General features: G+C 36.8%; 8 protein-coding genes across 8 annotated transcripts; 4 read left to right on the forward strand and 4 right to left on the reverse strand.

Moving 5' to 3' along the window:
- Positions 1-116: 116 nt before the first annotated feature.
- RO3G_00236 (uncharacterized protein) lies at positions 117-330 on the forward strand (the record flags this gene model as incomplete). The annotated part of the gene is made up of 2 exons (XM_067654827.1): positions 117-199; positions 315-330. 2 exons carry the CDS (start codon positions 117-119, stop codon positions 328-330), a joined length of 99 nt encoding a protein of 32 aa, XP_067510928.1.
- Positions 331-2,069: 1,739 nt separating this feature from the next.
- Positions 2,070-2,632, reverse strand: RO3G_00237 (uncharacterized protein; the record flags this gene model as incomplete). Its single annotated transcript, XM_067654828.1, has 2 exons — positions 2,070-2,479; positions 2,554-2,632. The coding sequence occupies 2 exons, from the start codon at positions 2,630-2,632 to the stop codon at positions 2,070-2,072; spliced, it is 489 nt and encodes a 162-aa protein (XP_067510929.1).
- A 318-nt stretch (positions 2,633-2,950) lies between these two features.
- On the forward strand, positions 2,951-3,667 carry RO3G_00238 (uncharacterized protein; the record flags this gene model as incomplete). The annotated part of the gene is made up of 1 exon (XM_067654829.1): positions 2,951-3,667. One exon carries the CDS (start codon positions 2,951-2,953, stop codon positions 3,665-3,667), a length of 717 nt encoding a protein of 238 aa, XP_067510930.1.
- A 1,169-nt stretch (positions 3,668-4,836) lies between these two features.
- RO3G_00239 (uncharacterized protein) lies at positions 4,837-5,832 on the reverse strand (the record flags this gene model as incomplete). Its single annotated transcript, XM_067654830.1, has 2 exons — positions 4,837-5,767; positions 5,819-5,832. 2 exons carry the CDS (start codon positions 5,830-5,832, stop codon positions 4,837-4,839), a joined length of 945 nt encoding a protein of 314 aa, XP_067510931.1.
- A 329-nt stretch (positions 5,833-6,161) lies between these two features.
- RO3G_00240 (uncharacterized protein) lies at positions 6,162-7,183 on the forward strand (the record flags this gene model as incomplete). Its single annotated transcript, XM_067654831.1, has 2 exons — positions 6,162-6,269; positions 6,326-7,183. 2 exons carry the CDS (start codon positions 6,162-6,164, stop codon positions 7,181-7,183), a joined length of 966 nt encoding a protein of 321 aa, XP_067510932.1.
- Positions 7,184-7,271: 88 nt separating this feature from the next.
- Positions 7,272-9,191, reverse strand: RO3G_00241 (uncharacterized protein; the record flags this gene model as incomplete). The annotated part of the gene is made up of 1 exon (XM_067654832.1): positions 7,272-9,191. The coding sequence occupies one exon, from the start codon at positions 9,189-9,191 to the stop codon at positions 7,272-7,274; it is 1,920 nt and encodes a 639-aa protein (XP_067510933.1).
- A 650-nt stretch (positions 9,192-9,841) lies between these two features.
- On the reverse strand, positions 9,842-11,495 carry RO3G_00242 (uncharacterized protein; the record flags this gene model as incomplete). The annotated part of the gene is made up of 2 exons (XM_067654833.1): positions 9,842-9,864; positions 9,968-11,495. The coding sequence occupies 2 exons, from the start codon at positions 11,493-11,495 to the stop codon at positions 9,842-9,844; spliced, it is 1,551 nt and encodes a 516-aa protein (XP_067510934.1).
- A 1,313-nt stretch (positions 11,496-12,808) lies between these two features.
- RO3G_00243 (uncharacterized protein) lies at positions 12,809-13,174 on the forward strand (the record flags this gene model as incomplete). Its single annotated transcript, XM_067654834.1, has 1 exon — positions 12,809-13,174. The coding sequence occupies one exon, from the start codon at positions 12,809-12,811 to the stop codon at positions 13,172-13,174; it is 366 nt and encodes a 121-aa protein (XP_067510935.1).
- Positions 13,175-13,335: the final 161 nt, after the last annotated feature.

The raw sequence follows: 13,335 nt of genomic DNA on the forward strand, positions 1-13,335 counted from the left end.
ATCAGTAATACCTTGATATATTCCTTCGTAGCAGATGACACAAGTATATGTCTACCACGTCTTGCGGGTACCGTTGGCCCAAATAGCTTGTTTCTATATCTCCTAACTGTCTTGGGATGGATATCAAATTCATCAGCAATATCCTTTGGGCTTCTATTGCTCATCAGTGCAGACTTGATGCTGTCTTGCGTGTCTTGAGGTAAAGCGCGAGGCATAAGTAAGAGAAATGTCGCAGAAAGTAAGAAGAATATAATGAAAAAAAAAAATTGTATGAATGAAGGAAAACAGCACCCATTTTATATTATTAATTATAGGAATGTGCTTAGCTAAAATTAAAATTGGTTTGCATTTTAATTGTAACTGACATTCCAGGTCAAATTAGAAGAGTACAAAATATGGTCTAAAACTGAGCTATGGAGTATCTAAAATTCGACCAATTATATACGCATTACTCCCTCATTTTGCATAATTGGCTCATCATATTTTGATGAAATACTTTACACATTAACCTCGCTTTAACATATTGCTAGCGACATGAGGCGACCTTCTCTTAATGCTATATGCTGCATGAAATGAAATTTTCGAAAAGGTTGTCCCTATTTTTTCACCTAGTGTACTTGCTGTTTTAATCGTAAGATTAAATAAAAAATTAAACAAAAAAACAATAGCAGCAATATAAAATTAAAATCCTTCTTTATTGCAAATTTCTTTATATTGCAAAAGAGCCCCGTTTAATGGATAAAAAGTTGGCATCTATTTATATTCTTTATGAGTGTAGACATAAAAGATATAGACTCGGTAACGATGTCGTGCTGAAGAACCAATGATTAAGCTAAAGCTTGTCGATGTTCTAATATATGTATTTGAAGTTGAACAATAGAAATAATAACCAGTCAATTAACTTTGATCTAATTACTTTTGGGGTTGACAATTGATTAGACTCGCTAGGATGACAAATACTGATCTTATTGTTCTAAACTTGGAAAAGTGTGGAATTGTTCAATCATAGTTTAATCTTTGTGTATCGTTATTTATTTTAATACAACTGATATCTTATAGAAAATAACTATGTTTACAACACTTGTGACAATACATTCCCCTTTTTGTTCAAATATCGTTGTAATAATGGCTCACTAGTACTGCAGGAAACAGAAGCAAAAACTTTACTGACTAAGGATCTTTGCTTTAGGATTTTACACATTTGATTAAGCAAATGCACACGCGACTCATCATCTTTTTCATTTACGGATTTTCTGTCTTAATCTACTACAAAATAATCGACGTCTTTCAAGCTCTGGATAAATGTCTGGTATTGAGGCATATGCTCCACAATGTTTAGGATAGGGTGGTTTTAGGTAAAAGTAGTATAACAACAAAGATAAAGAAATACTGTTAGAACTTGGTATCTCTTTATTAAGATAACTAAGATTGAATATGATAAAAAAATAATTCTACATGTAAAAAGTGAGAGTATTTATAGACATGATACGGATAAAGAATTAGGACAGATTTTTGATCAATTCGACAGAATAGATGATTACTATTTCTAATTATTAGTTTAGCCTGTTCCTAGCTTGTATTGTCAATTATGCTATTGGGATGGTTTCAGATAACTCTGGATGTAGGACTATTTAGGAGACGGTACGGATGAATATAAAACCCTCTAGTTCCGTGATTGGATATTATGGCTAATAATAATATCTCAGTTAGGATAAAGGTTTACATGACTTAATAATGATCCGGTAAGTAATTGTCATTCCTTATTCAACATGCTCATATCATCAATAAACTATATTACAACCATGTCATATTATTTGACTATGTGAAGTTACACTACCTCAAAAAATTGTTCATTTTGAACCGCCTTTTACACATTTCGTACTGAACCTGCTTCGCATAATCTCCAATCAGCACTCAGCACAAACCATTATGAAGCACTGCTTCTCAGCTATTTACTACACTGTCAGCCTATCACGTGCTATGCGTGAAGGCTGGAAAATATCCAATCAAAAATCAAAATCAAAATGAACAATTTTTTGGGTTTTTTTCGACATTTTTTATTGTATTAGCTAACAATTAATCTCACCACCCTTTTCTTTCAAAGCAAGCTCTAATCTTCGCGGCATGCTGCATACTAACTGCTCGCAGTATTCCTTTGTAATTTCATTGTACCTAATATCTGCAACCCGTTTAAATAGTTCTTTCATACTCAAGGGTGCAGTTTCATAAGCATACAGCCGGACTTTCAAGTAATCCCATAAATTCTCTATAGGATTCAAGTCAGGTGAATATGCTGGCCAATCCAGTAGCTGTACCTTGTTATCTGCGAACCATTTTTGTGTTAATCTAGATGTATGCTTTGGATCGTTATCATGTTGAAATATAATGTCATTCTTTGACATATCGTATTCTTCTAATAAAGGGAGCATATCCTCCGTCATAACCTTGCAATACAGTTCTGAATCTAAGCCTCCGAGCACTTGAGTGATATATCCAACTCCGTTTGCTGTCAAACAGCTCCAAAGTAGTATACTACCGCCTCCATGCTTATACAGTGGGTCAAAAAACTGCACCAACGCAACTCAGTTTTTCGGGAATACCAGTATAGCTCTGTCAGTTTAACAGCAAACATTACGAAACTTGGAACAAAAAGAGTTACTACTGTTACTATTTATTGACAAAAGTTTCAAAGTCAGATGCGGAGAATTGATCTAAAGAACACTCAGCAAAAAGAGGAGGTCGGTTGGTGCAGTTTTTTGACTTAAAATGAAAAGGTATTTGATATCATATGTCCGGACTGAGACTATTCCGGCAGATTTAATCTAATCTTTCCTATATCTAGTCAAACTGGGGACCTTAAAATAATGATTTTTGCAATTGTTTTCTTTTTTTTTCTTTCCTGCTTTACCCAAACCCATTGTACATCGTCAGTATCCATCCATCATTAGAAATGCCCAAAAAGCTTCCATCCGATATTCAAAACAGTATCAAAACATTATTAGAGAACAGTGCTGATCCTGCAGTCATTGGGAAACGGGTTGGAGTGCATAGAAATACCGTCAATAGGTATGCAAATAAGTGGATACACGATAAAATACGTAAAAGAGGAGGTATACCGAGCATTGTGGCAGAGTCAACACGTCGATACATCAAGAGACAAGTGATCATAGGTTGTTTGAAGACTGCCAAGGATGTGCAAATGAAGTTGGAGGAGCTTGGACACCCTATGTCGTATCAATCGGCAATTAATATCTTACATTCAGTTGTAATTTATGCTGAGATCAAAAAGAAGAAGCCATTATTGACTGAAAAGCACAAGAAGGCTCGATTAGCATGGTCAAAAAAGCATCAATATTGGACAGTACATGATTGGCGACGTGTCGTCTTTTCTGGTGAGACAAAAATCAACATTTGGTGCTCTGATGGTGGCAAGTATTACTGTAAAAGAAAATATGATCGTTTACAGCCTCACCATATCGACGTTACTGTGAAGCATGGAGGCGGTGGTCTCACGTTATGGGGCTGTATAACCAGCGAAGGACCTGGATACACATGTCAGACCTATGATGGTACCATGAATTCAGAGGTATACCAAGAAATCCTTGGTACAAGTCTAAAAGACACTATGGAGTACTATGGTCTTAACTGGGAAACGTCGGTATTTTAGCATGACAATGATCCTAAACATCGATGAAAGTCTACGACACAATTAATGAAGGATAGTGGCATGATTTACATTGACAATTAGCCAACACAAAGTCGAGACCTTAATCCTATTGAACGTATATGGCTGAAGTGTTTTTAAGTATTTAAAATATGAAAAAGAAGAGTTAACGAGACTGAACAATAGTTCTAAAGTCGAATACTTTTATTAAAGAAAGATTCCAAGGCTATTTATATTAGTTTGAGCAAGACCTGAGATTAAATGACAAGAGATAGTTACGACCGATATGATTTGACATGTATAAGAAAAATTTTATAAACTGATGTAAATAATCAACTGTTGAGATGAAAGTGAAACTTGGCTGTTCAGGGCAGTTGGTAATTATCAGGATCTATTCTTATTCAAACTCATTTGTAAAGATTTAGCTTAGAATGATAAGACTGTTATCTTATTGACATGTCAAAACATGACATTGCCCCCTTCCAGGCTGTAATTATCTTTTCTGGGATTAATGTGGCAAGTAAAAAGATGTTTGTTTAACTGAATGTCGAAATGAGGTTTGAGATGTCAAGATGAGCTCTATTTGTTGTAAGAAATAGGTGCTTGGTAGGGTGAAGTCATATAACGTATAGTGGCTCTTTATGTAAACATATAAAGTATAGTGTTCTAGATTGGAACAAAGCATTTAGGCGATAATAAACCCTAAACAGGAATTTATTGCTAAAGTGATGTTTGTCTGTAAATGTGACTGCGTACAAATGTGCAAATTGAAAAATATTAAGGCATGAGAAAAAATTCCATTATTTACTATCCTTGGAAATATTTTATAATTGCGTTATTTGCTGGTAACATATATGTATAGTTAATGAAAGTTGGGTGGAAGAAGGTCAATTTTTTAACGTCTGTTTCTTTTAGAGTTAGTTACATTGCGATGCACATTTTTTCTTTTCTTGGTTGTATCTTTTTTTGGAACAAGTTGAACCTCGCGCGCTGGTTCTTGTTCACTTATACGTGACCAATACTTTTGGATCTGTCTGTAATCATGGAAATGACTATCCGGTTCCCAAGTGTCATCTTCTTCTCCATAACCTTTCCATCGAACTTTATATAAGTAATTACCCGGTGATCCCTTATGGTGTAAAACTGCCTCAACATCGTATGATTCAGATTGATCAGTATTGGATAAGCGATACTTCCTGGGAAATAACCTTTATTTGCGATGGAGGTACATCTCTTGGTAAGAGTGCTCCAGTTGCATCAACCAACACGTATGAACCACCTTGAGTTTTTCTTTTGACAGTGTAATTACCAACGTAGAGGGGATCACTTTTTGCAACACGGTTTACATTCTTGAGCGTGACTTGACTACCAGTGGGGATATCGGTTAGAATTCTGTGAGTTTGGTTGAACTTGTCTCGAGACGCAGCTTGTGAAGTTTTTATTTTTTCACGAATAGCAGGTAAGACAGTGTCATTAAACTCGTTAATTCTAGTTTCTAACTGTTTCATTGTTTCAGGCGATTTAGTTTTGTCCAGCACGTTATTATAATCCTTGTTTTCATTGGGACGTCTTGCAAACATCAATGAGAAAGGTCTAGTGCCGTGTAAAGCTGTATGCGTATTGTTGAGGGCTTCTTGGGTACTGTCAACATACAAGTCCCAATCCTCAGTTCTGCCTTGTAATCTTTTGTACAAAATATTTTTTGCTTTGCCAACCCATCGTTCGACTATACCGTTAGCTCGGGGATGATAAGCTGATATGAGACGATGATCAATACCGGATGATTCAACATACAGTCTGACGATTTCATTGACATACTCAGTACCATTATCACTTTGGATAATTTTTGGTCGACCAAAGAGCGATAAGATGCTCCTTAATGCAAGTGCAATAGTGAGAGAGAATTTATCGGGCAAGGCTTTGAGTACACAATATCGTGTAAAGACGTCCACTACCAGAAGGATGTATTGATTACCTTGTACTGAAGTAGGGAAAGGTCCGGCTGTATCGATACAGATGTGATCCCAAGGTGCATCAGCATAGATTGAGGTCAAGGGATTGTATCCGTGTTTTGCGATATTGAATTTTTGGCAATCAGGACAACTACAGTAGGTCAAAAAACTGCTGCAAGGAATTGCAAAATTCAGGTTTTACAGCTGGTTGTCCATGGGTACTACACCAAACTATCTCAAACCTTGACTGTTTGTACCTCAATAGAAAGTGCATTTATTCGTCGATTATCGGATATGGGCAATGGTTATTGGTGGAATTTGAGATCGCTAAAGGTAGTATTATGAACATCCGACATTTTTTACTTGTCCACATATGTTTTAAATGACGAATTTTAATACGACCCAACCGGTTGCTATCATAATTTTTCACATTCTTGACATGATTAGAATGATGCCAGTATATAAAAGCGCTTACAATTCCTTTATTTTAAATTTTATATTTCCTTACTTAAATTATTTCTCTTTTTTACCTTATTACCAATCGCATGCCTAAACGACTGCCAGAAGGAAAAGTAGATGATCTCAAGCAAGCATTAACTGGATCCACATCAACGTACGATATTGCTAAAGAAATTGGAGTACATGAATCAACTGTCAGTAGATACTCTAGACGGTTGTTTCCAAATAGGACAAAAAGCATAGGTGGTAGACCTACAGTAGTCTCCAAAGTGACGAAGCGGTTAATAAAAGAAAAGTCATTGAAGGGGTTTTAAAGACTGCCAAAGAGGTACACCGGGAGCTGGTTCAACTTGGCTACGATATCTCATACCAGTCAGCAATTAACGTACTGAAATCAATGGAGTTCCATTCTTCAATAAAAAAAAAGAAGCCGTTTTTGACAAAAGCTCATATGCAGCATCGATTAGAATGGGCCAAGAAGCATCAGGATTGGACAGTAGAAGAATGGCGAAAAGTCGTCTTTTCTGATGAAACCAAGATCAACGTATGGGGCTCTGATGGCTGTAAGTATTATTGGAAAAGACCAAATGATCCTCTTCAACCGCATCATCTAGAACTTACAGTCAAGCATGGAGCAGGCAAATTGATGATGTGGGGCTGTATAACTTCTGAAGGACCAGGATATGCTTGTCAAATTTACGATGGGAACATGAACGCGAATGTTTATCAGCATATATTGGACACTACGCTTCGGGATACTATGAAGTACTACAATTTCAACTGGTCCAACGTTTACTTTCAGCATGATAATGATCCAAAGCACAAGGCAAAATCTACAATAGACTGGTTAGATAATCATCAAGTGCGGTATATTAGCGATTGGCCAGCTCAGAGTCCGGACTTAAATCCAATAGAACACGTATGGCATCAATTGAAGTTGAAGCTCAGCTGTTACGAACGTAGAGCAAAGAATACGGATGAGCTTTGGGAACGAGTAGAAAAAGTATGGAATGGCTTTGACAAAGATCTTTGCCAAAGGTATATCGATAGCATGCCGGCAAGAATTCAAGAGGTTATTAATAAAAAAGGAGGGTCAACTAAATATTAATAAATAAATTCATTCCGTTCAAATTTTCGTTTTTCCAAATTTTCAAATTGCGCATCTCATACTTCCTTCAATACTTATCCAATAGGGCTTAAACTCTTTCGGATTTCTCAAGACATGTAGAAGATTTACTATGTGGGAACAGAGGCAGTTTGTGCCATTGTAACAGGATGTGCGCTACAAAAACCAAGAAAAATGGATTCCTTGCAGCAGTTTTTTGACCTACTGTACGTATTATTTCAAGCGCATCTTCCTTGAGCTTTGTCCAGTGAATACCATCACTATGTAAAGCTGTTACGATTGCTTGAGCTCCACGGTGTCCTTCTAAGTGTGTATCCATGAGTAGCTTTCGTCTGTCTTCTGGTGCAGGGGTCATCAAGTCAGCAGGCATCATCATTCTGGATGTAAGAATTGATCCGTTAGAATTGATGATTTGGGAAGTGACAATTGTTTTGATGGTTTTATTATCCCCATCCAGCGTTTTTTCAGGTTCAAAAAGACGCGACAAAGCATCTGGCAGAATATTTTGAATACCAGGTCGATGGATGATTTTGAAGTTATAATCCAGTATAGTGTCCAGCCAATTGATCATCATAGCATTAGCTACAGGCTGAGTGTGGAGATAAGTCAAGGCCTTGTGATCAGTGTATAAGGTGAATGGATTACCCCACAAAAATGGATGAAACTTCTTTAGTGCAAATATCACTGCTAATAGCTCACGTTTAGTGGTAGAATAATTCTTTTCAGATGTAGAAAGTGAGCGTGCCATGAAACCGATATATCGAGTCTCATTTTTGATAACTTGGTAAAGAACAGCACCAATTGAATAGTTACTAGCATCAGTAGCAACGTAAAAAGGTTGTTCTAAATCTGGATGATGAAGAAGTGGCGCAGAAGACAATAATGACTTGATCTTTTCAAAAGCACTTTCTTGTTCAGATGTCCAAAGTTTATCAAGTTTACCTTCGAAACGTAATTTGTCCAAAGGCGCAGTGACTTCAGAAATATTTGGCAAGTATTTTCTAAAATAATTTACCAGTCCTAAAAAGCGTTGAATCTCTTTTCCAGATGAAGGTCTAGGCCAAGTCAAAGCGTTTGTAACTTTACGAGGATCGAGTCGAGACCCTTTGGCATCAACACAGAAACCAAGCAAGTAAACAGTAGACTGCGCAAAATGACATTTGTCTGGGTTAAGGATCAAGTTCACTTTAGTTAATCTCTGAATTATGTTTTGCACATGTGTGATGTGTTCCTCATAAGACTTGGAAAATATGATGATATCATCAACAAAAGCCTGTGCATAAGGCAAATCACGTAATACAATATTAATCACTCGCTGATAACGGGAAGCAATATGTTTCAATCCAAATGGACAACCTCTAAATTGGTATTGTTGACCTTCAAAAGTGAATGTGGTCTTAACACGATCAGGTTCGTAGATTTGGAATCGATGAAATGCTTGTCGAAGATCAAGAGTGGTAAAGATAGTTGATCCTTGTAATTGATCGAAAATCTCTTCAATCTTTGGAATAGGATGTCTATCGTTTGACACGAGAATAGAATTTAACAAGCGAGGATCGAGACAGGGTCGATGTCCTGTGAGATTACCAAGCAAGTCTTTCTTAGGTGCCAATGTTAAAGGAGAATTCCAATCCGAATTAGGTGATGCACGTTCAATAACTTCATCCTTTAACCAAGTGTCAATACATTCACGCATGATTGGTAGTAATTTAAAAGGAGTACGATATGGTGCACGGTAAGCGGTTTTTCCTTTAACAGTATCTAAACGTATAACTGACTCGGGTACAGTACAGAATGAATTCTTTGGTATTAAGGCATTTTGATCAACAAATGGTTTAATAGCATTATGGAAATGAACTTGTTGCTCACGTGTACCGTAAGGAGCTTTGTTAGGTTCAGGTGTATCATCCGTAATCTCTTTGTCAATAACTGGTGCAAGATTAGGATGTCTGATGGCTAAGTTGGTAACAAGAATGTTCAACTTGTGCATTAGATCTAATCCTATTACAACTTCAGTATCCAAGGAAAGAGGAAGGACTTCAAAAGAATGGGATGTATGAATAAGATTATTATCATTATCACCGTAAATAACACTTAATGGAAATTTGGTTGTACCGAAACGTTTACTAACTGTGTTATCTCGTAAGAATAAAAAAGACTATAAAATTCAACGAGACTGAAAAAAGTTATATCTTTATTTAATATTATAATGTCTGGTATTTATACTATTTTCATGGAGGTTTAATTAAATCCTTTTCAAGATACTTTAATTAATTATAACTGTAGATCTAGTGTCAATAAGTTTTAATGTGAGGATCTGTTCCTGGTTATGCAAGTGGACTGTTTTATAATTATTTCTTAAGTAGATCTGATCTTTCATTTATGTTGCATTGCATCAGGAGTTATATTAAAAGCTTGCATTGAGTTAAAGGAGTGGAATTAGTTATGACCGAACAATAGAGAAAAGACTGTAATAAATCTTTGTAAAGCATTCATTACTCTGATTTCTTATAAATTGAATATGAATCATGTTTAAAGTATGTTGGGATACGACACTAACATTATCACTTGTAGCAAGTATAACGGAACCAGATACATTTCTATCAACTGCAATATTATATTTATTAACAAAATTGATGTCTATCGTGCTAAAGGAGGAACCACTATCAACCAGGGCCATAGTGTTCACGTTCTCTATTGTGATAGGTACAATTAAAGAATGGTTAGTACTTTTAAATACTTCATTCTGTTTTGTTAATTTCTTACAATCATAGTTGACTGGATAACCCTCGTCATCTACGTCCATCAAGTTGCTATCACCACTAGACACCTTAGAAGATGCCTGTTGTGGCCTAGCTTGAGGAGTGATGGTGAGGTTGAGCTTGCTACCATTAGAACTTGAAGTAACCAAGCGAGCGGAACGGATGGCCTTACTTGGACCATGGTAGGGCTTATCTCGTGGGCAGATAGCAGCGTGTTCCCTGGACCATGGAACGTTACCAGAGCAACGAAAACATTTTTTGGCAACAGATACAAAAGACATTGGTGGATTGGTGGTAGTGGGGGAAGGGCTCACCGATGAGGAGCTTTGGCTCAACAAATTCTTGTACTTGTTGCACTTGTCTGTAGGATGATTGGCCAGACCATGGATGGCACAATGGAACTTATTTTTGACGTTACCAGGGGAAGAGGACTTCTTAGTTATACCCTGTAAGTTGCTCAACAAATGTGAGTTCCTAGGGTTGTACTTAGATGCCTCTGTTCCATTTGATGCGAGAGACATAGATAAAGACTTGACAGGGACGGAGTCTTGGCGAGGTGATGGGCTACCCTCAGAACACAAGTTGGATGACAGTACCACCTTGGTCTTGGCAGCGACTTTTGCGACAGAGCCTTGCTGATCTCCTCCTAGGTTCAACAAGGAGCGAGAGACCTCTTGCCGCAAAAATGCTGGTAAAGCTCGTTTGTATATGGAGGCAGTCCTGATGTCATCGTCCCACTTAGCTGCCCTGCGGATTCTTTGGAATCTATCAGTGAAGGCTTCTATGGATTCTGCTGGAACCATTTTAAGGGACAAGAGTTGGTCCATATACTCTAGCTCTTGTGCTACGTCTTGTGCAGCGTATGTTTTGACTATGATACTTCTGACTTCAGACCATACCAAGTTGCGACCCTTAAGGACTTCATTGAACCATGATCGCTGATCCCTGTTCATTTTGATAGGCACTAATCGGGACCAGCTAGAATCTATGGATAGCCCATTTGATTCAACGATGAGAGCGAAAGTATCCAGTAAATCTTCCACTGAATCGTGCACATCTGCTTCTTTTCTCCATACATTACCCTGCCACTGCCAGATGGGAAGGTCAGGTGGGATGACATGAGCGGAACGAGGGTAAGAAGTGTTTAAATGGTTGCCAGGACCAAGGACCGCTTCACCTGTAGGCGTAGAAGGAGAGACGCAAAAAGCCTGTGCTTCATCTAAAAACATGATACAGTTCTTAATGGTCACTGCTCGCTCTTGTAACCCTTTGAGGTGTTCTTGTGGGGCACCAGATATCACAGCGTGAGCAATTTGCTGTCTAAGGTTCTCTAAAGTAACTCTTAAACCCATAACAGCATCAACGGGCTTATCATCACTTGCTACATGACTTGTTGCCATAGGGGATGAGGTTTCTTCAGCATTGGTCATTTCAGTATCTTCAATGGCCTTTGGTATTTCTTCCATATTCGTTTCAAACGTATCAGTTTCACCATGAGTAAAAGGACTAGGAGTTTGATCTTCTTTAACCATATTTGTATTTGCGATTAAGAGTTCAGAATTCGTTAAAAAAAATGAAGTGTTTTTAAGTATTTAAAATATGAAAAAGAAGAATTAACGAGACCGAACAATAGTTCTAAAGTCGAATACTTTTATTAAAGAAAGATTCCAAGGCTATTTATATTAGTTTGAGCAAGACCTGAGATTAAATGACAAGAGATAGTTACGACCGATATGATTTGACATGTATAAGAAAAATTTTATAAACTGATGTAAATAATCAACTGTTGAGATGAAAGTGAAACTTGGCTGTTCAGGGCAGTTGGTAATTATCAGGATCTATTCTTATTCAAACTCATTTGTAAAGATTTAGCTTAGAATGATAAGACTGTTATCTTATTGACATGTCAAAACATGACACGGATGTTTTTAAAATATTCACAAATATTACCGTAGCTTTACCAAATCTCAATCAAATGAAACGAAAAAAACATTATTTTGAAGCGAAAACATTACTTTATTTTTAGTAAAAATTTGATACGTCACACAACATTTCAAAGGGAGCCACAAGAGATCAAACATTTGAGCAACATCCGGACCATTTTTCCGGGTGCCCCTTAATATTTGTTAGTAGTCCGTATATCCCTCATTTGCTTGAATAACAGCTTTCATTCTATCCGGCATACTGTCTATATACTTTCTACAATCATCTTTTGTAAAGGTCGCCCATTGTTCTTCAATTCGATCCCATAGTTCATGAACGCCTTTAGCTCTGCTTTCATACGCACTTAATTTTAACTTCAGGTGATGCCAAATGTGGAATTTTTATATTTGTTGGTAGATGAAGAATGTTTTTCCGGTAAGAGACTGTTTTTCATTTGTGATCTTTTTTGGTAATAAACTTTCAAAAAACTTTCAAATGCGTTTTTTTATTCTTTATTCAATAAAGCTACAGTGACTCCCAAAACTGTCCCAATGTTTTGTAATTTTGTCTTTTACCGTCAATGGTGCGATTATTGATTGAGTAAAGTATGCCTTGTTGTACCTCATTTGAAAGCTGTAGAGGTGTAGATGTACGTGGTACAGACTACATCTTAATTGATGTAGCACAGACGGAGATAATGAATGAAAAAAATGACCGGCGCATTGGGACAGTTTTGGGAGCATATTGAAAAAATCAGAATATCTATAAAATATCCATCCCCAACTTGCATACAATTACCAAACTGCATACATTAGTGCCGCAAACGTATCCGATGTCCTAATTATCATCTGCTGTAATTTTAAGCTCCTACTCTGCTATAACTTGCTCATTAAATCTCACCGTGAAACAAATCCCACAAGATATGGTATTTCAAGCTATTACTCTCCTTGAACAAGGTAAGTCGGTTCGGGAGATGGAAGAATTGACGGGTTTAAGTAAAAGTACGATTAAAAGGCTCCAAAAAACCCATTGCTCTAGTGTTATGAAGCCGAACGGGGGTCAATCCAAGGTATTGTCTGCAGCTGATGAACATTACTATGTACGCCAGCTCACCAAAAATTGCGTTCCGAGTGCTGTGAAGGTTGCCAAATATCTTGAAAACGATATTGGAAAGAACGTAGGTGTTGAAAGAGTTCATAAAGCCCTTCGAAAGACAGTATTAGGCGCGATTGAGAAGCTGAAGAAGCCATTACTCAGTGCAAAGAATATCCGTAACAAACTTTCTTAGTGTATTTGTGTTATCTCGTAAGAATAAAAAAGACTATAAAATTCAACGAGACTAAAAAAAGTTATATCTTTATTTAATATTATAATGTCTGGTATTTATACTATTTTCATGGAAGTTTAATTAAATCCTTTTCAAGATACTTTAATTAATTATAACTGTAG

This window comes from Rhizopus delemar, genomic scaffold (assembly GCF_000149305.1).
Source record: "Rhizopus delemar RA 99-880 supercont3.1 genomic scaffold, whole genome shotgun sequence".
Taxonomy (NCBI): Eukaryota; Fungi; Mucoromycota; class Mucoromycetes; order Mucorales; family Rhizopodaceae; genus Rhizopus; species Rhizopus delemar.